General features: G+C 39.7%; 1 protein-coding gene across 1 annotated transcript in view; it reads left to right on the forward strand.

The window, feature by feature from the left end:
* ADAMTS14 (ADAM metallopeptidase with thrombospondin type 1 motif 14) overlaps nt 1-16,041 on the forward strand; it is a 351,673-nt gene extending 335,632 nt beyond the window's left edge. Inside the window, exons 21-22 of the mRNA XM_073596577.1 lie at nt 1,566-1,679; nt 4,984-16,041. Coding sequence (XP_073452678.1) covers nt 1,566-1,679; nt 4,984-5,534 — 665 coding nt within the window. The 3' untranslated portion in view covers nt 5,535-16,041. The remainder of the gene's footprint in view (nt 1-1,565; nt 1,680-4,983) is intronic.
* The last annotated feature ends 11,787 nt before the right edge of the window (nt 16,042-27,828 follow it).

Below are 27,828 nucleotides of genomic sequence, written 5' to 3' on the forward strand. Positions count from 1 at the left end.
ATAACATCTGAGCCTTTCGCACTTATATTCTGCTGATCTTTGCCGCTATCTACTTTATACTTTTGCTGCCCGAATACTTTCATATTATCTTGGACGGTGAGAGACAATCTCTGGAATGAACTGCCATCTGATTGCTATTATCTAGGGGAGTCATTATCACCAACTGACATCACATCTACAATAGTGACTTTATCCTCACCATACATTAGGACTTTTTTACTGTGAGGTGTTATGCTGCATACACACGATCGAAATTTCCGACGGGAAATGTTCGATGTGAGCTTGTTGTCGGAAAGTCCGACCATGTGTATGCTCCATCGAACATTTGCTGTCGGAATTTCCGCACACAAATGTTTGAGAACAGGTTCTCAAATTTTCCGACAACAAAGGAAAGTCCGATTGTGTGTACACAAGTCCAACGCACAAAAGTCCACGCATGCTCAGAATCAAGCAGAAGGGGCCGCACTGGCTATTGAACTTCCTTTTTATAGTCCTGTCGTACGTGTTGTACGTCACCATGTTCTTGACAAAATTTGTGTGACTGTGTGTATGCAAGACAAGTTTGAGCCAACATTCTTCGGAAAAAATCCACGGTTTTGTTGTTGGAAAATCCGATCTTGTGTACGGGGCATTAGACTATCCAGATTAGTGACCTACACACAATCTGGATTTTATCGCCTCATAGTGGCCACAGATGACAGTTATCCTATTTTTAATTGGGGTAGTCAACGTTGTCGAGGGTGAGATGGATGTGGTATATTTTCAAACTTGTTTAATTTTAGTTTTACTATTGCATTTTGATACTTAATAAAATGTATTAACTTTTATATTTTTCTAGTATATTGCATTAGTCCCTCTAGGTAGCCGCTTTCTAGTGTGAAACTTCTTGGTTACACATACAATTTATTTTGTGCCAGATTATTTTGGGTTACATGGGACCGCACCATTTGGCGTGGGCTAATACCAGGCTTCATATAGTTCCTTTTGTCTACTTAATTTATTTCTGTCAGAAGCCAGTCCCCTGTACAGCATTTCAAGCCCTTCATTAGCACGCTTTCTAGCATGTCTATCGGGTTGCAATTGCCTTCCGCACAAGTGGCTTTTGAGCAGCATGAGTATCCACAAAAGAGTTCTATGGCACTTCTGGAAACAGTAACATGGTACAGAGGGCAAAAGTGCCATAGCTGTAGAGACCTGGTACTTCAAAACCTTGGCAGAACATAATCACAAATAGCAGCTGACAAAGCAGGCCAAATCAAAATGGCCAAGTGGTTTGGTTGGCTGCACCACAGAAATAATGTTGGGGGTCACTATCGGCTTGTGGGACATCTATTGTGCCCCCAACCCCACCCCAGTATAACCAGATATCATTAAACATTGAACAAATCTACAGTGTGCCTTTTTGTAATGATTTCTAAATAATTAAGTCATGATGTATAAAGCATTTTGTGTTACAATGCCAGGTATTTTTTCTTTTTTTTTTTTTTTTTTTGGCATGGGTATGCATTTTATTCTATGCAAGAGTGCACCTGTCCTGATACATGTACATGTACGTTGCTTTTTAGGAAAATCAGCAGGACTTACACATCAAGCAGAAACAAGTGATCTAAGCCCTTCTAAGACACCTGTAGCTGCCCCCCAAAATTCACTTAAAAACCCTGTGAACAAAATATCTACCAGTAAGTATGGAAACCCTATGTCCCAAGAAATCAAATCCACAGGTCACATATTTCATTTTATGTGCATGCACCATTTTTTTTAACTCTCTTGTTGAAGGTACACATTTAAGTAAATGTTCTCTTGGTTTACAGAAATTTCATTCAGTGTGATTAACAATTACCAACAACATTGGGGTCGATTTTCTAAAGATACTGTGCGCTTTGCAGGTGTAGTTGAATACAGAAAGTGCAGTTGCTACAGAGCTTAGTAAATGACATAAAGCTTCATTTTGCAAAGAATACATAATCGCATGCAAGGAATTTAAAAAAAAAAAAACAGCGTTTTTGCTTACACATGATTGGATGATGGATGTCAGCTTCCCTAATTTACTAAGCTCTGGAACAACTGCACTTGTAAAGTGCACAGTCTGTTTGCCTTTAGTAAGCGAATCCCATTATGTCTGTTTTTTTTTTTTTGTGACGGGACTGTGAATTAAGACATTGGGGGAGATTTACTAAAACTGGAGAGTGGAGAGGGCAGCTCTGCATAGATCAGCTTCCAGGTTTCATTGTCAATGCAGAATTGAACAAGCTGAAGTTAGAAGCTGATTGGCTACCATGCACAACTACACCAGATTCTGAGTGCTCCAGTTTTAGTAAATCTCACCCCTATTTCTATTGAGATGTGATAACATGTTTTAGTTCTATTTAGCTATTCATTATTTATTGTGATTATTTATCTTTGCTCCTGACTTTGAATGTCAGTTGGGTATGCTTCTAAAAAATCAGAAGAATGGAGTACCTGTCCTGCCTACAACATCAGATGTGTATATTGTGGCATGCAACTGTTAAGGGTACTATTTGGGGACAAGAGATGGAATGCTCATTGAGTCTTAGCTCCCACCAGCAAACTCCAGTAGCCACCTGGATCAGAGAATTATGGGTGTTTTATGTCGTTATTGTGACTGCAGAGTCTGTTGTTTTCAGAGAGACTCTGGAAGCCTTGAATTAGTAGTAAAAGGATCAACAAGGTACAGCTATTTTGACTGTCCTATGTATGCTGATAATTATTATTATATTATATTTATATTATTATAATTATTAATAAAACAAGGCTTTTTTAAAAATTATAAGAGTATTTACATTTAATAGAAACTGTCAGGATGGCAATATGGGAGCTGCCATTTAAAGGTGTAGACTCTGGGGCTTTCTTGCTTCTCTACTTAAGAGTCATTGACTCGGAATAAGTATGTACTGGTGTGCAGTGTTCTTGTAGGGGCAGTGAGGGGTGGCGAGATGTGGTAGTAAAGTGCATTGCGCTCTTTATTCAAAGTCACAAAATGACACTTCATTCAATTCTCTGCACCACAGCCTGTCACAAGGTGCTGCAGTGATATTCACAGATGTGAATTGCGCTACGTTAAAATGCAGTGCAGTGCACCTTACTGCAGCCTTGTATGAACAAGGCACAAAGAAAAGAATTCCATGTGCCCTAACGTTGGGTTTGGACATTGAGCTGTGCAAATCAACGCAGGTATTGTGAACAATCCCTTATTTTTAAATAAAATTGAAAAATGTATTATAGGTTATAGTCTGTAGATTACATAAAAATAATACATTTTGTAAAAATTGCTCAGGTCCATAAACGGTATTTACAGTAAGTACAAGAGCTGAATTGGTTAATATTACCATTATGGCAACACTGCCATCTAGTGACAACATTGATCATTACATAAACATTCCATATTAGGCCTTGAATTTTGTTTTAGCAAGTACTTGGCAGTCATAGTGCAATTGTTTAGACCTCTAAATACAACCAATGTTGAACTGTTTTGTTTTTTTTTAGTTGGGAGGGCTGCCAGATAGCCAGAATTGTGTCCTGCATCCTCCCTGCTTTAAAACCATTGCTGGTCTGGTAGGCATGCTGTGTCCTTGCTTTCTTGCACCACACACAGCTCCTAATATTTAACACTTTTCACATGTACAGTATCTCACAGAAGTGTGTACACCCCTCACATTTTTGTGAATATTTTATTATATATTTTCATGTGACAACAGTCACAACACTGAAGAAATTACATTTTGCTACAATGTAAAGTCGTGAGTGTACAGCATGTATAACAGTGTAAATTTGCTGTCCCCTCAAAATAACTCAACACACAGCCATTAATGTCTGAACCGCTGGCAACAAAAGTGAGTACACCTCTAAGTGAAAATGTCCAACTTGGGCCCAAAGTGTAAATATTTTGTGTGGCCACCATTATTTTCCAGCATTGCCTTAACCCTCTTGAGCATGGAGTTCAACAGAGCTTCACAGGTTGCCACTGGAGTCCTCTTCCACTCCTCCATGACAACATCACAGACCTTGTGGATGTTAGAGACCTTGCGCTCCTCCACCTTCCATTTGAGGATGCCCCACAGATGCTCAATAGGGTATAAGTCTGGAGACATGCTTGGCCAGTCCATCACCTTTACCCTCAGCTTCTTTAGCAAGGCAGTGGTCGTCTTGGAGATGTGTTTGGGGTCATTATCATGTTGGAATACTGCCCTGCAGCCCAGTCTTCGTAGGGAGGGGACCATGCTCTGCTTCAGTATGTCACAGTACATGTTGGCATTCATGGTTCCCTCAATGAACTGTAGCTCCCCAGTGCCGGCAGCACTCATGCAGCCCCAGACCATGACACTCCCAACACCATGCTTGACTGTAGGCAAGACACTCAGAGAGTTCTTTGCCATGAGGTGCCATGTTACACTTCCAGTGACCAGTATGAGAGAGTGAGAGCGATAACACCAAAGTTAACACACCTGCTTCCCATTCACACCTGAGACCTTGTAACACTAACGAGTCACATGACACTGGGGAAGGGTCCAATTTGAACATTTTCAGTTAAGGGTGTACTCACTTTTGTTGCCAGTGGTTTAGACATTAATGGCTGTGTGTTGAGTTATTTTGAGGGGACAGCAAATTTACACTGTTATACAAGCTGTACACTCACTACTTTACATTGTAGCATATTATATTTTCTTCAGTGTTGTCACATGAAAAGATATAATAAAATATTTACAAAAATGTGAGGGGTGTACTCACTTTTGTGAGATACTGTATATAACCGCTAGAGGCACAGGGATCCCAAAAACAATTGATGTATCATTTTAAATATGGAGCTGTTGTTTTTTTTTTAAATGATTTTGAAGTTATGCTACAAGTTCAAAAGTTGATGGTGTTTAGCAAAATTCTTTCAGGGAAGACAAGACATTATGAAATACCCCAGTTTATTAGATGGGGGAAAAAAAATAAAATAATAAATGTTCTTTTTCTCCGCAGAAGATGTATGCCAAGGAGACAAATCAATATTCTGTCAGATGGAAGTCTTAGCACGGTACTGCTCTATACCTGGATATAACAAGCTGTGCTGTGAATCGTGTAGTAAAAAGATTGTCCCCACCAGCCTAACCCCAAGTTCAGAGCATGCAGCGCTGGAACTTAGAGCTCCCGAAGGAGTAGTCCACCCTAGCCCAATACTGCCAGTGTCCTTGGTCCCAACACTTGCAAGTGTCTTGCATGAAACGTCAATAGAGAAAAGCCCAATGGATATTCAACATGGCCCACAGGTCACAGCAACCAACAGTACTAATAAAGGTCTTTCTGCTTTGCAAGCAATAGGAAATAACACCTCAGCAACAGATATAGGAAAGCAAGGAGTACAGCAAAGTGAAGGTGGACTTGAGGATAGCCTTGGCGTACTGTTCAACAAAACTTTGGCAAACAAACAAGGCAGGGTCAATTCACTGGTATCTACTGATATAGTAAGACGAAGAAGGGAAGGTATTGATGAGGTGCACACTGATAGACAAAATGTCTCTGTGGCTACATGAACTTCATCACAACAAGTAGCCGAGCATTGTCATTGGGAAGGAACTATTTTTAAGTCAAAATAGCAAAGGCTTTTTGCATTGTTTTGCCTGTAGCACTTTTTCAGTCATTGAAAAATGACTCAGGTTTTATGCTAAGGATAAAACCTCTGGGCATTAGGTTAATATGGCCCAGTATTGTTACCTCACAGTGCAGTGTGAATGCACTTTGTCGTCATAAGGGTGCTACCAACTGGATTCATTATAAAAAAGGAAAGTATTTCTTCAAAATTCACCTCAGTTCTTCAGTTGTCACTTTTTACAAAATGTTCTGACAATGAAGAACACCTAACATGGTGCTTCCTTGAATTTCAAAAAAGATCAGAGTATCCACAGTTTTTGTGTTTATACCTGTTTGTTTTCTGTACCTCAGAGAATTTGGGTTAGTTGCAGTGAACTGCAGTGAAATATTTTGGTGTTGAATGCGCCTAAGCTCAAGCCTTTTTTTATCAAGTGGTAGCAAGAAAATGATGCTTTAAGGTTTTTTTTGTTTGTTTTGTTTTTTGGCAATATATGCATTTGGTTTATGTATTCTGATGGTCAGTTTTTTAAAATGGTCATTAACCCCACTCACTGATGGCCTTATGCTACCATCTATTGCTGCTATTATCTAACTAAAGAAAAATAAAGAAAGGTTTAGGGAGCTATTCAGGTACATCCAGTATTTCCATTGCATAAGACATCTCACGAAGTGTTACTTTTCAAAAATGAACATCCAATCTTCCTAATCATCATGAAACACCTGCAGATAACATTGCTGTTTCATAAGGCTTTGCAAATGCATCTGCCTGTGACTGTTCTTATCTTTAAGTGCACCTCTGCCCATATGGGCATTAAAGTGTTTATGTATTCCCAGCAAATAATAAAGGCAGTTTAAAACAAACCCTGGGTAACCTCTGTAGCTTCAGGGGCTGTGGAGTTATTAATCTTCAAAAATTACAGCAGAGTCTCTGAATATATTCGGTGTCTAAGCGCTTACAGCACCTGCTGTTTGTTTACATTAGAGGGCTGGCAGACTGCCAGGTCACTGATGCCAGATACAATACGGAGAGAGTTCCTCTGTTGTGAATTAGAAAATCCATTTGTCCACAGTGTCTGCAGCTACAGATTTCAATGATTGCAGTATTTACATATTCTTAACAAGCAGTAAAACAAGCTATGTCTGTAGTTTTGGTGCACTTCAAGTATGAGGTTGGCTTAACAGCATTTTAGCAGAGAGTTGAAGGGATAGTTTAAAACAAGCAATGAACAGAACCCCTGTGTAAGCCCTAAAACATTCTAGGGCTACCTCCATTTGACAAGGCAAAGGGAACGTCACATAAGTGAAAGGGCTGTAAGATATCTGGACAACAAGGAATTTTATTTATTCTCAGCAGCAAAACAGAGGGTTGGAAGTGTGATTGAACGGTGGTGTGCAGCTGGAGAAGGGAACTTTAAGTATACCTGCTGCTTTACTCTATTTCTTTTTTTAATTTAATCAGAAGTACATTTATACTTTTAACAGGATACTGTATTTTGAGCACAATAAATACTCTATAAATAATATTCCATATAACTTTATATGAAGGCATACTGACCACCTCCAGTCCATATATATTCTGCATTCCATGTTTAAGGTGTACTTTGTAACTGGCTTATTAGACCGCACAGTGAGAGCTTACATCCAAGTTTATTGATGCCCTTAGTGTCTCTGAAGTCACCTGAGACACACAGAGATAACCCGAGACACAATGTGCAATCAGGACAGGGAAGGTGGGATATTGTTGACTTCGCAAATAACCATCAAAAATCTGTGCAGTTTTATCAGTTCTGGGTTCAAATGTGACCAGGATCCCTAGAAAAGAATAGAAATTTTCACTTACTTTGCACATTTTCATACAAGCTCCATTTTATTTACTGATTTAGGCTTATTAAGTAAGGCAACTGCAATGTGTAAAGTCTAGTAATAGACTTTAGTAAATGATTTAACTGGTCTCCCTTCACAAATTGTAATTATGCTTTCCTTGAGTTACATTGTTTTGTTAGATAAGCCTATTCATTTTACTATAGAAGTGGAATGGATTGTGACAGATTGCAGGCAAAAAACTAAGAAAACTAATAGTACCTTCTTTAACTGGTGCAGAAAAACTATACTAGTATATGTTACACCTACCTAATTTAAATAATGTTTACCTCTATTTAAGTGAATGTGCCCCTTATGCACTTGCTGATATATGCTCTCTGTACACTGAAACAATCGTATTAGCAATTGGCATAATCGCTGAGGCATACAGTACATAGACCTTATGATCCAACAAGTTTGAGCCAAGTTGGGTGTTGATGGCTGTGTCCATGGGCTCCTTAAGGATAATGCAGGTACCCTTGACTGGGTAAAATTTTAGGGGAATGGTTGATTTGCTGGATTATTATGGCTGGTTACTATTCTTCCCAGAATTTTTTTTTGTGTGCCGTGAGTATGAATCTGTGAAAAATATATTGGCCATTGTTTTATGGATTACAGTAGCCTTGGGATCAAAATTGCTGCATTTTTATTATTGCTTGTTTTCACCATATTTGTACTTGTTTCACCAATGTGCTTCTTCAGTTTAAATCAAGTGGATGCTGAACATCCGTTACAAAAAAGTTTGCATATACAGCTTTTTCCTTGATTGTTTCACTGTTGTCACACTCTGTACTGTTACTCTGGTGCTCTACCTATCTTTGGAACAAACCATGTTTTATATATTCTGTGATGTCTGGCTTATCCAATCTTTACTGTATATTGAAAAGTACAAGGATTGCATCCATTATTTGTATTCAATTCAAAGATTTTTTAATAGATGTTTAATGTAAAAAATAGTAAATATAATATACATTTCTATTTAAACCAGTTAATGTAAAATATGTTTCTGCATTACCCAGTGTACAGTTTGCAGCAAATACTTATGTAAGGCAATACTTGCCTCTAAAAAATATGTTTAATTCCTGTAAATGCAGTTATCCACATTACAAGACTAATGTTGCGCACACACGACCGGACTTTATGGCATACTTTGTCCTGCGGACTTTTCAACGGACTTTACGACAAACTTTACAAATGAACGGACTTGCCTACACACGATCAACCAAAGTCCGACGGATTCGTACGTGATGACATACGACCGGACTAAAACAAGGAAGTTCATAGCCAGTAGCCAATAGCTGCCCTAGCGTCGGTTTTTGTCCGTCGGACTAGCATACAGACGAGTGGACTTTTCGACTGGACTCGAGTCCATCAAAAAGATTTGAAACATGTTTCATTTCTAGGGCCGTCAAACTTTTGGGGAAAAAAAGTCCGCTGGAGCGCACACACGATCAAATTGTCCGACGGACTCCGGTTCGCCGGACCAAGTATGCCGTAAAGTCCGGTCATGTGTACGCGGCATTACAGGCCCTTGTTTGCTGCAGTGACTGCACAGAGCATATTACTGGAATCACACTTGCAATCTTTTGACCTATTCCGTGGTAAATGTAGCATGCCCTATGATGTACTTGACAGTATGGAAGTGATTCATTGAACTGGAGTGAGCATTTAGCCACTTTTAGACATTCAGTCTCATTAGGGGAAAGTTTAAAAAAGGGAACCTCTGTGCATTATTATCTCTGAATTAAATGTCAAGTTTAGAATACAGGGAGCAAATGATAGTGGAAATCAGTAAGGTTTGTCAAAGAGGTCTTCCAGCATGGTTTAAACTCCTGTTTCCAGTCATTTCAAAAGTATACAGCAAATGTGATTTAGTTATATTTTTGTCTGCAGGATTTTCTGAAAAAAAAGAAAGCAAGAACTAAATTCTTAAAAAAAAAAGGCAAAATAGCAGGAAGAATGACTTTCTTTCTGTATATGGTTATTGGATATCAGGTAATTGAATATATTTAGTCATATTTGACAAATCACACCCTGCATATTGCCAGTTCATCAAAGCTAATTGAATATACTGTATGTATGTGAGTTCTATTGTTAAATGATTTAGGTAGAATTTTGCTTTATTTAAGATTTGTGTACTCAGCACTCAAAGTCCTGCAGCTTCTAGCTGTGCTTAGCAGAGCTCCTCTGGATGTTACTGTTGTTATATATGCTTTATTGAACTCCATGAGTAAAACTAGTGCAGTGTACAGACACCTAGATTAAAGAGCACTTAAGGCACTGAAACTGTGCTGAAGGTAATCTCTGTTTACCCTAATCGGAGGTTCTTGCAATCCAGTAAAGCCCGATTTCAAATCTCTCCTTACATGTGGGCTGGATAGGTTGGTGTCCCTCCTATACCCTGTGCTGTGCAATTAATTTCCCTTCTCTGCTTGATGTGACACTAATTACATTCAAATGTATGTTACAAGTTTAAATCTGGATTGTGGCTATGAAAAGAATTGTCTTAACTCTGACACTGAATGTGTTTGCCTTTTCTTGTATGAAATATTATGTGCAAAATAGGTTCCCCAATCATCAGATTCGAGAATACGTTTAGCTCTGAGCAGATATGATGTGCCCCCTGTAAGCACTTTAGGGCTTTAAAGGAAACTGCCAAGATCGAAATATGGGAGCTGCAATAAGAAGAAAGTCGACAGTGACAGCTCCTATATATCTATCCTCATAAATTCTCTTTAATTTTTAATTTCCTGGGAGTGTCCCTTTACCAGTCCAATGCAACAGAATGCAAAATGTATCCTATCTACTTGTATTGCATTGCATTAGAAAGGTGGGTTAAGTGTCTATGTGTCAGGTGTATTGCTAGCAGAGGAGCACGTAGCTAGAAGGGGAGAAGCTGTCAGTTTATGAAATAAACATAGAAGCTTACTTGCCTGCTTTGTACAGTGCAAGTGTGCCACTCATGGAATTTAGTGCACCCTACAAAATTAAAGCTGAACTGCAGGCAGTAAGAAAAGCACAATTGAAGACAGCTCTGCATTTATTAAATTATATTGGTTATTTTTCAATGCACGCTGTTTAAATACCTGAAATGACTTGGAATGATCCTCTTGCAATCCCACTTTACAGCAAAGCTCAAAGTGGGAGAGGGAGAAGTAGCATGTGAAGCCAATCAGCTGTGCTCCTTGCTCATGTGCTAAAAAAGAACATGCTGATTGGAGAAGCTCATCAGTGTGCTGATTCTCCTTTCACTGTTCTGTCACAGGCTGGGGGACAAGACTAGCATGATTTACCTAAAGCGGAGTTCCACCCAAAAGTGGAACCTGCACTTATCTGCTCCCCCCCCCCCCCCCTCCGGTGCCACGTTTGGCACCTTTCAGGGAGGGGGGAACAGGTACCTGTTTTATAGAAAATCAGCTGGGGTGTCCACATCGCGGGAACCCTGGACAGGTAAGTGTCCTAATATTAAAAGTCAGCAGCTACAGTATTTGTAGCTGCTGACTTTACATTTTTTCATGGGGGGACAGAACTCCTCTTTACTCCTCTTTAACTACAGCAGAGAGAAAAATCTGGTATTTTGCCCTACCAGGCACATGTGTGCTGTGTAGCAGAGCTGTGTAAATTTCAGAAGTTGGTGGACAGAAATATAAATCCGTTCGCAGGTAAAATGTCCCCCATTATGAATCTCATCTAACTCTCAGAAGTTGGTGGACAGAAATATAAATCCGTTCGCACGTAAAATGTCCCCCATTATGAATCTCATCTAACTGTTTGCCTGGTGTTCAGCTTTAAGATGAAGCCCATAGTGCCAGTGTACAGAAAGTTTTTAAACATTTTATAAAACAAGTTATATTATTTTTGATCAGTCCAGTAACTGTATTTCGGTGATTACTACAGATGAGTATTTTCAGATTCAGATTCTTGAATAAAATACTTGGGAGCATATGTATAAAACAGTGAATTTGACATTCACCAAACATTCACTGCATGTGAATCTTCCATGTGCATGTGTTTTAAATTACACGGTGACAGTCATATTCACAGCTACATAAACATGCCCCATTTGATATTTACTAGATTAGCTCAGTATCTCACACAGGGTCTATTCACTACTACCTCTGGCATGAAAATCTGCTTATATTTTAGGTATTATATAGGTGTACAATGGTGCTGTCTATTGGTTTGCCTAGGTGGGCCTTGGATATATATATATATATATATATATATATATATATATATATATAGTGCATTGCAATGTATTATATAACTTGAGGATATTCATATTTTACACCAGATTTTTTTTTTGTGTAAAAGACATACAGAGAACTATTTTTGATGCATGTGTTTCTAGGATGTACGAGTATTCTACATTTAAGTGCCTTGCCTTGTTTCTTTTTCTCTTTGTTTCCTTGAGTTATGGATAAAATATTGAGTTGATAAAAAGATGTTTGAAGAGATAAATATGCACTTTTCAGTAGGCATTATACCCAAAGCTGGTCAAAAATCTCATTCACTTGAATGTAGATAAAATTTTCCACAGCTATGATGTGGTTTCAGGTTGAGATTTGACTTTTACTATTATTATTTAGTGTTATTATTGCTGGTGGGTATGCACAATGTGTATAGATCTGATTATCTGTATAAAGCAAACATGGAGAAATATGTAGGTGTTAGCTGTGGCACTCAGAAACTTACTGTGCAGTCCTAAAATTTGCAATATCAAACGTTTATTATATTTTTCTATATTTTTTCTGTATATACAGCATTAAAAACACAGCCAAAATACTAGTATGTGCTTGCAAGTATTCAAATATGCTTTATCGTTACAGAAATTAGTAAAGAAATGAACATATATACGTTAACGGAGGGGTAACAGGTAATAATTTAGGTGTCAAATTAATCACACATTTAATCATATGAAGGAAAAATATCCAGTACATGCAACTTGTGATGCAGTGAGCTGATTCTCAAACTGAACTTTTAGTTTAAATAAGTTAAAAATATTCAGCACAGCTCATGCTCCCTGCTGATTAGAAAGCTCTGGCCTTGATTCAATAGTTGTGATGGGTAAATCTGCCTTCGTTCAACCAAGGTGGACATTATGATGGCACAGCACTGCTTGTACATAGCCAATTCTACTACAATCTATTGCTGCAGCCTCAGAGGCCAGACCGTTCTGGCGAGTAAACAATTAATTTGGGCCAGATTGGCCCAAACTAACTATTTAAATTGAAAGTTGGACAGTTTTAATTAGAGGTAGTAGGCCTAAATGGTGTATGCCAGACTTTTAATGTATTTATGTGAATGGGGGTGAGGGGAATGTGAGTGATATAGTGTAAGGAAGTTTAAATACTGTTCTTGCACTTAAATTTATTTTTTCTTTCAAAAGAGAAGTATATATATATATTTTTCCCCCTTTTATACTTACCTAGGTTAATACAACATGGGACCAATGCTGCATCTGTCCCCCCAGCGTCTCTACACTGAGAACCGAGCCATCAAACATCGCCGATGTCTCGGTTCTCACAGATCCCAGAGAGGAGAGCTGCTGACTGTCAATCAGCAGCTCTCCTCTCTGCTCCTCCACACTCACTTGAGCGCTGAGCTGTGGAGAGGTGGGGATAGGCCATCTCAGCCTCTCAGCGGCTTGCTGAGAGGCTTAGACCGGCATAAGTCCAGGCACCTGGTGGATCCAAACTTCATTGTCGGGATGACGCGGCGCCTGGACTGATTCCAGTGATGTCAGCAGAAAGCGGACTTCAGACCGCTCTCTGCTGAAAACGGGTCACAGGAGTGCAAAACTAATTGCACTTCTGTGACCCTTAGGAGAAGCCCAGCCAAATGAGCTCAGGCTAGACTTCTCCTTTAAACAATGCAACAGCTTCCTGCAAACAAAAGGCAGCTCCAAGAACAGATAATCTGTACCAAGTGAATGCTTTGAGCACCCGAAACTTGAAAAAAAAAAAGCCCTATATACATACAGTAAAAATTCAAATAAAGACATGAAAAACACAAAATACCACCTCTAAAATTAGAGCTACCATGCAGTAAAGCAAAGAAAAAACAGTTTAACCCTATCAACATAACTTCAAAACAAATGAAAATACGAACTCCTAAAACAAAAACGAATTTTTTAAAAGAAAGCTTTGCAGAAAAACAAAGGATTGCAAAGAACAGGACAGAAGCTAAAGGTTATAACTTACCTCAGATTAACCAAAAAAATTAAATGAAAGACATAAAAGTCTCTAATGATGTCAACAAAAATAAAATAAAGCAACAAGGGGGTTTATTGTCCAAGGGGCTAGCAATCAAAATTAAAGTACAGTTTCCCCAATCTTTCTCTGTGTAATTTGTCAGCTTTCCCCAATGTTTTCCCTAAAACAGCTTAAAATTTACTGACACTATGGAGTTGATGTTCTAAAACTGGAGAGTGCAAAATCTAGTACAGCTCTGCATAGAAACCAATCAACTTCCAGTTTGTTTGTCAATGCTTATTTGAACAAGTTAAAAGCTAATTGGCTACCACGCAGAGCTGCACTAGATGTTGCACTCTCCAGTTTTATTAAATCAACCCCTATGGCTACTCTGTGCTTGCCTTTTCATAGTGAGGTAGCTGGCTTAAACAAACACACTCGTATTGTCCCTTCTAAGCCTGCTGGCCATACTTCAAAGAACGTGCAGTGCAATATGGTTTTAAAAACTCCTCCCAGGTAAATCTACACCAAAATTTGCCAGGACCGCAAATCTCGAACCCTCAGAATTTGCCTCAAACCAATGGACCATGGATAATTCTAAACCGCATTTCTACTGATCAGGGAGCATGTTGGAGCTCTACAAAGAGACCACTGCTTCGACACAGAGAGCAAGAGTCCTTCTCTTAAGCAGAATGGCAGGGGACAGAATTTTATACATAGTTTGAGGCTACTATTTAAATAAAAACAAATGTAGTACTTTGAACACCTTTTGTTTTGATGCACCAAGAATGTATAAACTGCTTTAAAATATAGGATCATTTGGGCTTTCAGTGGAATTTTGTCATCATTATACATAATAGCTCTCTTTCACCTAATTTACAGAAATATGTATAATATACAATTCAAAGTTTATTAGGTACAGTACATATGTTGGTAATAATTTTAAATTTTAGTTTGAATTCAACTCTTCAAAAAAAGTTTTATATATTTCCTTGTAAATGCTTGAGATATGCCCATTATTATGCCTCATAATCTTGAATAGTTGTAACTTTGAACATACTGACATTACATACATTATAAAAATCTTATTAGGCATCCTGTAGTGTTTTTCATGGTCATTTCTATAATGCATTTCTGCATAGTGTATGTTTAAAATACATTTGTAATTTGATTTAGAAAAATTGAATTACATTTGCAATCAAAATATCCATTAACAATGCTTAGGTACATTTTCAACCTCTGTAATGGCTTTTGTATAATTTGTTTTTTAAAACTTCCATTTTGAACTGTACACTATGCAAAGAAATTTGTCAGGTTTGCAGCCCTGGATTCTGTTATATCTACAATTTTCTTGTGACAATTAAGGGCTCAAATGAGAGGAATGGGCGTACGTAGGTATCAAGTCCTCTCCATAAACCCCACTCAAATTTATCTACATACAGCATTTCAGTTCTCAGTATTAGTGAGCTGGAATAGTGCACAAATATCATTATTTGCCAGCTCCACAAATCAAAATATAACCAAGTTAAGTTACTATTGACAAGGCCAATTTAAATTCCAACTGCCATATGAAAACATAACACAACATACATTTATTATTATTCTTCCTAAATGATCATACCAAAATAAAATTCTGAATGCCTTATTTCACCCAAATCTAAAATTTAAGTTAGAGTAGAAAAGAAATAAAAAAAAAAACTTGACTCAGGAAACGTTTTTTACCAATGACCCCAGTCTACCATGTATTTGTGTCATTGGAAGACACGAGCTCTCAGGTTCTAAATTCAATTAATTGCATACTGTCATAGGAAACACGTATCATTTGTTGCATAGTCAGGCTTAATTGATTACATTCTCTCATAGAATACAGGTATCATTTGGTGCATAGTCAGCTTCAATTGATTACATACTGTCATAGAAAACATGTATCATTTGTGATGCATACTCAGCCTCAACCCAGAGTGATTTACTGCATCATTGTTTTTCTGTAATACATTCTGCAGTAGTTGCATGTATTGCCTTTATAATTGTACATTGGAGATCATATTGCTAGAAAGAGGCCAAATGAAACTACAGTAAAATCTTTGCTCTGCATTACACATCCCCTTTCACATTCCTGTGCATTATCCATGTCCAGTGTTATGCATTGTATAATTTTGTACATATAAAATTCAGAGTTTTTAATTGCTATATTTATTGATTTTGATTTTTTAACCTTAACCATGTAAAACTTTTTTTTCTAAAGAAAAACAGAAAAAATATGAGTAATTGAACCATTGACTTTAACTGTATTAGTACTGATGATATAGTTATTGTATGTATTGTTATTGAAAGTGAATACACCTCATCTCTGGCACATCTCTCAGTCATCCCCAATAAAGAATTATGTGATACATTTTATGTCTTTTCCATGTTCATGTTTCTGCTCTGTTATTAATGGAAATTTGCTATTTCAGAAATAACACATGTGCGTTTTATCTCCGATGGAGTATGAGTTTTGTCTGAAGCACATGAAATATATAGACAAACAAAAGCTAATCAGAACTGAGGTGTATAGCGGGAAGAACGTCAAGGATGCAATCTTCATCAGTATACAAACAATATTTTAATGGACAAACAAATAAAAATAATTTGGATATATTCAAAAATAGTCATTATCCAACAGATGTCTACCTGTATTGTACGTACTAAAGCTGGGCACACACAGGCCACAAGCTGGCAGGAACCTGACGACTTTCGGCCCATGTGTACAGCTGTCTGTTCTACAGAAGCCAGCCTTATGACTGGCTTCTGGCTTCATAAGTATTCAAGCTCATACACAGATATAGTATTATCACACAGCAGTTTTACAGCTATACTGACTAGACATACAGTGGCGAAAATAATTATTTGATTCCCGGCAGATTGTTTATGTTTGCCCACTTACAAAGAAATGAAGGGTCTATAATTGTTATCATAGGTGCATTTTAAATGGTAGAGACAAAATATCAACCAAAAATGCAGAAAAAACACATGATACAAATGTTATAAATTAAGTTGCAATTTAGTGAGTAAAATAAGTATTTGATCCCCAAGCAAAACATGACTTAGTATTTGGTGGAGAAACCCTTGTTGACAAGCACAGAGGTAAGACGTTTCTTGTGGTTGGTTACCAGGTTTGCCAACCTCTCAGGAGGGATTTTGGTCCACTCTTCTTTACAGATTTTCTCTAAATACTTAAGGTTTCCTGGCTGTTGCTTGGCAAATTTTCTGCTCCCTTCATAAATTTTCTATAGGATTAAGGTCTGGAAACTAGCTAGACCACTCCATGACCTTAATGTGCTTCTTCTTGAGCCATTACTTTGTTGCCTTGGCGGTATGTTTTGGGACATTGTCATGCTGAAAGACCCATCCATGACCCATCTTCAGTGTTCTGGTTGAGGGAAGAAGGTTCTCTTCCAAGAGTGCTGTATAATAGGGGTAACAGTCATAAGGCCCACCAAGGTGGTAATCAATACGGAAGAGGATACTACCCCAACCATACACCGAACAGGAGAGGAGGACAACTAAGAGAGCAACGTCCCTATGGATCGCAATATAACAGGAATTATGGACACCAACAAAGGACACCGAGGAGGGATGACCGGCGTCAACCGTACAGGGACCCTCCAGTACCCCCACCACCCCGAAACCAGGGTTATGGACAGTTTCCTCGATATAGGGATGATTTCCAGGGAGGTGGAGTATACTACTCACCTAAACCTCAAAGAGTACGGTACGACAGACATACACAGGACCAGTACGGAGTACCTGTGTACAATAGCTACCAACCGCTTGCGGATAATGGAGATCGATACGCAAATGAGCCTTTTTTAGGGAAGGACCAGGATGGATACGCCCGCGAAGTAAGATACCTAGAAAGAGAGGAGGAAGAGCCGGACGAAGGTTACAGCAAAAAAAGAAGGCGGGAAGATTAGGTGAAGGGATCTATAATCTAAGCGGCAAGGATCTATCGAGGGAAGAAATTCTGACACTTGATAAGGGCATAAAATTTGCACCCAAAAAGGGACTTAACAAATTTGAAACTTATGTTGGGGTACAAAAGTTTATAAGGAAATTGAACATCAAAAAATACTATGCCTTGAACCCAGTTGAGAAAACGGTTATTAATAAGAAGTTTACGGGTTTAAGAAATAACTCGATTTTTAATCCATATGTGGCTTTTTTAAAGCTACTGATTATAACTCCTACATTCCCACCACCAGCTGCCATCACAAACCATGGCTTAGTAATATCCCCAGGGGCCAGTTTACAAGAATGAGGAGAAACTGTACACGACAGGGCGATTTTGAATCACAATCAGATAAATTAGAGAAAATGTTTTTAGATAAAGGTTACCAGAAGGAATTTTTAGAAAGAGAGAAGAGCTTGGTGAAGAATTTTAAGAGGGAAGATTTGTTAAAAGATAAAAATGCTGCTGTGGTTAATGATGAGTATGATGGTACATGTATAGTTTTAGACTATTGTCTACAGAGTAAAGAAGTAGAGAGGATTTTAAAAAAGTATTGGAACGTACTAAAACAAGATTGTCATTTAAGAGATTTAAGAGAGCACCCTGTTTGCGCGATAGACTGGTGCACAATGTAATGGAACCACCCTCACCGAAGCCTAAGATGTTCTGGGACCTAAAGGGATTTTTCGGTTGTGGGAGATGTTATAGTTGTGTAAGAGTACCGTCTAATATTAAGAAAGTTAAAGAGTTCTATAACCCCCATAGGAAGCAGATACACACTATAGAGGATTTTGTTTCGTGCGACACCATTGGAGTGGTGTATGCGATTCAATGTCCTTGCAACTTATTATATATTGGTCGCACCATTAGGGCCCTGAAAGACCGTGTGGAGGAGCATGTGATGAACATACGGAAGGGGTCTGACAGCCATTTCCTGTATGTACATTTTAAGAATAAGCACAACCAGAGCACGCAGGGCATGAGGTTTTGGGGACTAGAGGCTCCGAAACGAAACTGGAGAGGCTCCAACTATGTCAGAGATATTAGCAAGCGCGAATCCTGGTGGATATACCAGCTCGGCTCTTTGTCACCGGGTGAGTTGAATAAAGAGTTCGATCTCACATGTTTTTTGAGCAATTTTTGATCTTTATATTGTACGATATATGATTAATTCCTATATATACTATCCTGGCTTAGATCAGCCGGGAGATTGACATACATCACTCTGTACCCTATTTATCCCGTGAATATCATGTATTTTATATCATATATATTTCTGGAATTTGTGTAGCCTATTATATATAATTTTATAGCGAGATTGGTTTGATGTTTTTTACTATATAGATTTAATATGTAATTATTTGGAAGGACTTCAGAGGTCCCATATGAGGGTGTCATCCTACCCCCCCCCCCCCTTTTTGTAGTCCATAGGCTCTATTCAGGTAGTGATTAAAAATTTCCCTTCCTTTTTAAGGACATTTAATTAGGTACATATGACTGATTTTTTCAGGTGTCCCCTGGTATATACACTTTTTAATACATTATTGCTATATTTCTTAATAAAAGTAAATAGATTTTTATATTTACCGGTAATTTTTTAAATTTTATGTAATTTTTATACTTTCATATATATATATAGGGCTATGCGCTATTAGTTAGTCTATATGCATAAGATGGATTTTTATAGTATTTACTATGTATGCCTGTATGCGTCACTTGCTTGAAATATAGGAGAGATACCAGCTCGGAGGGAGAGCCGTATACAGGCATTATTCATAACGAAACCAGTTAAATTACCATACACACTAACAATTCATCTTGAGGATAGTTAATTGCAGGCTGATTACTGGCATCACTTGCTAATAGAGCCAGTACATTTACTGTGGGTCTCCCAGCAATTGTATGTGGTTTTTGTAATAGAGATAGATATGAGATCGCTTATAGAAGATATATGTGAGATCGTTTTTGTTTATTTTAATATTGGCTATAAGAGTGCTGTGGTGTCTTAGCTTTCCCCCCCGAGGCTCCGTCCTGGATATAGTTATGTTTTATATTTGGTTCCCCTTAGGATCAGCATGATTAATGTGGCTAAAGCGATAGAACGTCCTATGTTAATGGTTGTGCTGCACATAGAGGAGCGGAGCCCAACACATGAGAGTCTGCAGTCTCAAGGAAAATGGCCGCCGTTAGTGTATTTAAACTGCAGAGCGCCCGTCCAATCACATCCCCCTGATGAAGACACGTGATTCCCTGTGTCGAAGACGCGTAGGGGAGGGGCCAGGACGGAGCGATCAGCACAGAGCTGGGCTGGGGATTTCTGACACCCCACAGCACACCGATTAGCTCTATTTTGCCTGTATTGTTTGGTGCACACAAAGCACCTGTAAAATGTGAGTACCTCAGTGTGGGGATTGGATTTTATATGTTTTTAATAAAGTGTCTGGCGATATTATACTATATAGTCCCTTCTTTTTTATTGGTTTGATGCCTGTGGAGCCTTAAAGAGCCTGGTTGGAGATCATCTGTTGTCCTAATACTGAGCCCAGGGGTGGCTCCATAGCGTGTATTGACGCAGCTAAACCCTGTGTCACACGCTCTAAGGTGAGCGCAACTACTTTGGGGGTCACCGAGGTACATCACAGCATGATCTGGGCACTGTGGATCAGCAATTGGATTTTTCTGTGAAACACTCTTATGCACTTTAGTTCACTTTTGGAACTTTTCACTGCACATTGCTGTGTGATGCTATCTCGGAAGATTTCTTCACGGTTAAGGACAATTATTGTCTCAAGCATCGCATATCACTCATATATATTTTTTATATATCACCTGTCACCTGTATGATTTATTGGAGTTTTTCATGTGATATGTATAAGATATTATATTTATAGCGCATGTTTTTTTTTTTTTTTTTTTTATTTAGATTTTTTTCATTCAGATTTTTATTGAATATTATTGATCAATGTGGGTGTATTATATATATGTATATGTAGAGTTCATTATTTGCACACTGCACTTTGTATTTAATACGCATGGCACTTTGGTGTATTTCTTTGGCACATTGATTTTTGCAAGGCTGTTTTCAATCTAATTGATTAACATGTGAGCATTATATTTATGTACGTACATAGAGTTCATTTATTATTAGCACTTTGCACTTTGGATGTGGCATTTAATAGCACATTTTTTGGTCTGGATATACGGAATTATTTTTGGATCTGAATCACATGCATATAGCACCTTTGCATATGATACCGATAGGGCGAACGCATATATTGTTACATACCTAAGCGCAGCGCAATTTTCTCTATTTATTCAAATTTTCTGCTCCCTTCATAAATTTTCTATAGGATTAAGGTCTGGAAACTAGCTAGACCACTCCATGACCTTAATGTGCTTCTTCTTGAGCCATTACTTTGTTGCCTTGGCGGTATGTTTTGGGACATTGTCATGCTGAAAGACCCATCCATGACCCATCTTCAGTGTTCTGGTTGAGGGAAGAAGGTTCTCTTCCAAGATTTTACAATACTTGGCCCCGTCCATTGGCCCCTCAGTGAGGCAAAGTCGGTCTGTACCTTTAGCAGAGAAACAGCCCCAAAGCATAATGTTTCCACCTCCGTGCTTGACTGTAGGGATGGTGTTCTTAGGGTCTTCCTCCAAACACAGGGAGTCGAGTTAATGCCAAAGAGCTCAATTTTGGCCTCATCTGACCACAGCACTTTCTCCCAATTCTTCTCTGAACCATTTAGATATTTATTGGCAAACTTCAAATTGGCCTGTACATGTGCCTTCTTGAGGAGGTGGATCTTGTGGGCTCTGCAGGATTTAAATCTATAGTGGCATATCCTGTTACCAATGGTTTGTTTGGTGACTGTGGTCCCAACTGCCTTGAGATCATTCTCAAGCTCCTCCTGTGTAGTTCTGGGGTTCTTACTTTTCCCATGATCATCCTTACCCCACAAGACAAAATCTTGCATGGAGCTCCAGACCGAGAGCGATTGATGTTTTTTTTTATATTTCTTCCGTTTACGAATAACCTCTCCAATAGTTGTCTCCTTCTCACCAAGCTTCTTGCTGATTAGGGATGAGCTTCGAGTTCGAGTCGAACTCATGTTCCACTCGAACATTGGCTGTTCGCAAGTTCGCCGAACAGCGAACAATTTGGGGTGTTCGCGGCAAATTCGAATGCCGCAGAACACCCTTTAAAAGTCTATGGGAGAAATCAAAAGTGCTAATTTTAAAGGCTTATATGCAAGTTATTATCATAAAAAGTGTTTGGGGGTTTGGGTCTTGCCCCAGGGGACATGGATCAATGCAAAAAAAAGTTTTAAAAACGGCTGTTTTTTCAGGAGCAGTGATTTTAATAATGCTTAAAGTCAAACAATAAAAGTGTAATATCCCTTTAAATTTCGTACCTGGGGGGTGTCTATAGTATGCCTGTAAAGGGGCGCATGTTTCCTGTGTTTAGAACAGTCTGACAGCAAAATGACATTTCGAAGGAAAAATTCCATTTAAAACTACCCGCGGCTATTGCATTGCCGACAATACACATAGAAGTTCATTGATAAAAACGGCATGGGAATTCAACACAGGGAAACCCCGAACCAAAATTTAAAAAAAAAAGTGACGTGGGAGTCCCCCTAAATTGGGGCTACCCCAAAGCACCCTCCCAATGTTGAGGGCATGTGGCCTGGTACGGTTCAGGAGGGGGGGGGGGCCGCAATCTCGTCCCCCCCTCTTTTCCTGTGGCCTGCCAGGTTGCGTGCTCGGATAAGGGTCTGGTATGGATTTTTGGGGGGACCCCACGCCGTTTTTTTTTTTTTTGGCGCGGGGTTCCCCTTAAAATCCATGCCAGACCTGAAGGGTCTGGTATGGAATTTAGGGGGAACCCCACGTCATTTTTTTTTTTAATTTTGGCCGGGGTTCCCCTTAATATCCATACCAGACCTGAAGGGCCTGGTATGGAATTTAGGGGGACTCCCACGTCACTTTTTTTTTTTAATTTTGGTTCGGGGTTTCCCTGTGTTGAATTCCCATGCCGTTTTTATCAATGAACTTCTATGTGTATTGTCAGCAATGCAATAGCCGCAGGTAGTTTTAAATGGAATTTTTCCTTCAAAATGTAATTTTGCTGTCAGACTGTTCTAAACACGGGAAACATGCGCCCCTTTACAGGCATACTATAGACACCCCCCAGGTACGAAATTTAAAGGGATATTACACTTTTATTGTTTGACTTTAAGCATTATTAAAATCACTGCTCCTGAAAAAACAGCCGTTTTTAAAACTTTTTTTTGCATTGATCCATGTCCCCTGGGGCAGGACCTGGGTCCCCAAACACTTTTTATGACAATAACTTGCATATAAGCCTTGAAAATTAGCACTTTTGATTATTCATGTTCGTGTCCCATAGACTTTAACGGTGTTCGCGTGTTCAAACAAACTTTTTTCCTGTTCGCATGTTCTGGTGCGAACCGAACAGGGGGGTGTTCGGCTCATCCCTATTGCTGATGGTCCTGTAGCCCATTCCAGCCTTGTGCAGGTCTACAATCTTGTCCCTGACATCCTCTTGGCAGCTCTTTGGTCTTGCCCATGATGGTGAGGTTTGAATGGAAGAAAAAGATTCTGTGGACAGGTGTCTTTTATACACATAACGAGTTGTCATCAGTAGCACCTTTTTTAAATTGACAGGACTAATCTGTGTACCACATGAGCACATACTGTAGCCAGTCTGGAGGAGCCATAATTATTTTTTGTAGGTTAGGGATCAAATACTAATTTTACTCACTGAACTGTAACTCAAATTATAACATTTGTATCATGTGTTTTTTCTGGATTTTTGGTTGATATTGTGCCTCTATCATTTAAAATACACCTGTTATACTGTAGCAATTATAGACCCTTCATTTCTTTGTAAGCGGGCAAACTTACAAGGGATTAATAATTATTATTTCCCCACTGTAGATGGAAAATATGTTTCAGATCAGGATGCATCACCTACATTCTTCGCCCATTCTTGGTGTATCCCTTTTCTAGCTATTTTACTAATATAAATCCAGAAAACCCCCAATTCTATAATATTCATTATTTAAACAGGTGAAGAATTCATAGCCTTTTTTAATGTATAGAAATTCTTATATGTACTTACTGTACTGCTGAGCACATAAAAGTCAGAGATCATAATATTCCAGCATATAAACCTGGACCCAGGGTTCAAATTATTATGTGATCTCCAACCACAGGTAGCACTTGAAGCAGAATTCCAGGCTTTTACTAAGTATGCCTAAACCTGCTCACACCTACCTTCCAACACCTACACTAACTACCCTGTATAAGGAAGATGCACATACTTACCATTTCTCAAAACGCTCTGGTCTGGTCACGTGATCAACTCCCATCGGCGGCTTCAGTGGAGAGGAGGGACAGCGGACATCAGATACCCCATCGTAAGCCTATGGTTTATGTTGCCACCCAGGCATTTCAGCCGTTGTCAGAGATCTCTCCTCTTCCCGGAAGCTGGCTGCTAGGGAGATCATATGACAGGACCAGAGCACCCTGAGAATAGGTAAGTACAGTATATGCATCTTCCTTTCAAAGGGCAGTTAGTATAAAATTTAGAAGTATTTAGGATTTAGTAATAGCCTGGAATTCTACTTTACATTTTTTACTGATAATTAAAGAAGATATGAGGTTTTTTATGCTTTATTACTGCATACAAATTGGAAAGGATACAAAATAGAAAACAGTTGCACTCCAATACCAGTCCAAAACGTTTTTGTTTTATTCCATAAAGTGCAAAAAACTGACACCAGGACACAATCAAATATTGCAGGTTGACGCGTTTCACTTGAACATGACTTGACTGCAGGAATGTCCACCAGAGCTGTTGCCCTTGAATTGAATGTTCATTTCTCTACCATAAGCCGTCTATAAAGGCGCTTCAGAGAATTTGGCAGTACATCCAATCGGCCTCACAACCGCAGACCACGTTTAACCACACCAGCCCAGGACCTCCACATCCAGCATCTTCACCTCCAAGATCATCTGAGACCAGCCACCTGGACAGCTGCTGCAACAATGGGTTTGCATAACCAAAGAATTTCTGCACAAACTGTCAGAAGCCGTCTCAGGGAAGCTCATCTACTTGCTCGTCGTCCTCATCGGGGTCTCGACCTGACTGCAGTTCGTCGTAACTGACTTGAGTGGGCAAATGCTCACATTCGATGGTGTCTGGCACTTTGGAGAGGGGTTCTCTTCATGGATGAATCCCAGTTTTCACTGTGTGCAGGGCAGATGGCAGACAGTGTGTATGGCGTTGCCACAATCAACAACCTGATCAACTCTATGCGAAGGAGATGTGCTGCACTGTTTGAGGCAAATGGAGGTCACACCAGATACTGACTGATTTTCAGACCGCCCACGACAAACCCCCCCCCCCCCCAATACAGTAAAACTGCACATTTTAGAGTGGCCTTTTGTTGTGGCCAGCCTAAGGCACACCTGTGCAATAATCATGCTGTCTAATCAGCATCTTAATATGGCACACCTGTGAGGTGGTTGGATTAACTCGGCAAAGGAGAAGTGCTCACTAACACAGATTTAGACAGATTTGTGTACAATATTTGAGAGAAATAGGCCTTTTGTCTACATAGAAAAAGTTGTAGATCTTTGCGTTCAGCTCATAATAAATAGGGACAAACACAAAAGTGTTGTGTTTATAAGTTTGCTCAGTATAATTAGAAGGACTACTGGTTGTATTAATCAGCAAAGGTTGATTTAATTTCAGTGCCTAACAAGCAGTCAATTTGAAATCTCAAAATTATAAGCAAGTTTTATAAACAGCTAGTAATATTGGATATTATACACCATCATGTCCTATTGAAGGTGAGTAATGCATTAAGAATATACAGCGGGGACGGAAAGTATTCAGACCCCCTTACATTTTTCACTCTTTGTTATATTGCAGCCATTTGCTAAAATCATTTAAGTTCATTTTTTTCCTCATTAATGTACACACAGCACCCCATATTGACAGAAAAACACAGAATTGTTGACATTTTTGCAGATTTACTTACCACTTGCCGACTGCCTAACCACTTGCCGACCGCCTAATATACTGTGGCAGAATGGCACGGGCAGGCAAAATCACGTACCTGGTACGTGATCTGCCTCCCCCCGGTGCCCGAGGCAGTCGGTTTCGTTAGGGGAGCGATCCAGGCTGAGGGGGAAGCCACTCATTCGTGGCCACCCCCTCGCGATCACTCCCAACGAATGAAAATCTTCCTCTGCTGCTGTAATGTAAACAGCGGCAGAGGAAGTTATGTCATCTCTCCTCGAGCCGGTCTTTTCGTTCCGGCGCCGAGGAGAGAAGACATCAATGTGAGTTGCACAACACTACACTAACAGTAGAACACACTAGGCACACTTTTCACTCCCCATCACCCCCCTGTACCCCCTGTCACAGTGACACAAATAGCAGTTTGTTTTTTTTTTGCATTGGTGTCAGTTTGTGACAGTTATAAGTGGTAGGGCAGTTAGTGTTAGGCCCCCTTTAGGTCTAGGATACCCCCCTAACCCCCCCTAATAAAGTTTTAACCCCTTGAACACCCCCCATCGCCAGTGACACTAAGCAATCGTTTTACTGATCGCTGTATTAGTGTCACAGGTGACGCTAGTTGGGGAGGTAAGTATATAGGTTCGCCGTCGGTGTTTTATAGTGACAGGAACCCCCATATACTACCTAATAAAGGTTTTAACCCCCTGATTGCCCCCTAGTTAACCCTTTCACCAGTGATCACCGTATAACTGTTACGGGTGACGCTGGTTAGTTTGTTTTTCAGGGCACCCGCCGTTTATTACCTAATAAAGATTTAACCCCTTAATCGCCCGGCGGTGATATAAGTTAAGTTTTAGGGTCAGATAAGGTCTGCGTCGCCCCAGGCAGCGTCAGGTTAGCGGCAGTACCGCTAACACCCACGCACGCAGCATACACCTCCCTTAGTGGTATAGTATCTGAAAGGATCAATATCTGATCCGATCAGATCTATACTAGCGTCCCCAGCAGTTTAGGGTTCCCAAAAACGCAGTGTTAGCGGGATCAGCCCAGATACCTGCTAGCACCTGCGTTTTGCCCCTCGGTCCAGCCCTGCCCAGCCCACCCAAGTGCAGTATCAATCAATCACTGTCACTTACAAAACACTAAACACACATAACTGCAGCGTTCGCAGAGTCAGGCCTTATCCCTGCCATCGCTAACAGTTTTTGTTGGTAGCGTTTTGATACAGTCACTAACAGTCAGGAGCTTTTTTGCCTGTGAGTCTCACTAGTGTACCACTAAATTTAGAGCCCAAAATGGCAAATCGAAGGTACACTAGTGAAGAGGCCTACACGTTTCTGAGCATGACAGATAGTGAAGAGGAAGTTACTCATCTGTCAGATTCAGGCTCAGAATACGATCCTGTAGACGACAGCGGCTCCATGACAGATAGCTCTGACGACGGATTTGTGGTCCCTGCCAAAGTCAGGCGTACCAGACCCCGAACTTCTTCTTCTGTCGTTGATGTGCAAGAACCGCAGGTCCCTCGTATAGAGCAGAGCAGTACTAGCGCCGCTATTCCTTCTGGTGTACTGGCAAGCACCAGCAGCCTAGTACACCCTGGTCGTACATCCAGCACTGCAGTATCACGTGGTGATGTGGCGAGTCCCATAAGTGCAGTTCAAGCTGGCAAGGTGGCAAGCACAAGTAGTGTCCCACTGCCACCAAGAAGATGAACCCAGGCCCGTCGTGCCTATAGTGCCCTTCCTGCTGCAGTCACCAATCCTAATTGGGAACCCACCACTTCTGCAGCACCCGTACTTCCATCATTCACAGTTGATTTTACGTCACTTGATTTTTATTCGCTGTTTTTCACTGAAGATCTCTATAGATCTATTGTGGAACAAAGCAATTTGTACGATGGTCAACACATCGCCACTATTCTAAAGTCCTCCCTTGCCAGAGATTGGAGACCAATTACGGTCTCCGAATTTAAGCTCTTTCTGGGCCTTTCCCTCAACATGGGCATAACCAAAAAGAGTGAGTTGCGGTCATATTGGTCCACTGACCCAATTCACCATATGCCCTTGTTCTCTGCCTCCATGACCAGGGCACGATACGAGCAGATCTTGCGGTTCATGCACTTCAATGACAAT

This window comes from Aquarana catesbeiana, linkage group LG08 (assembly GCF_042186555.1).
Source record: "Aquarana catesbeiana isolate 2022-GZ linkage group LG08, ASM4218655v1, whole genome shotgun sequence".
NCBI classification, from domain to species: Eukaryota; Metazoa; Chordata; class Amphibia; order Anura; family Ranidae; genus Aquarana; species Aquarana catesbeiana.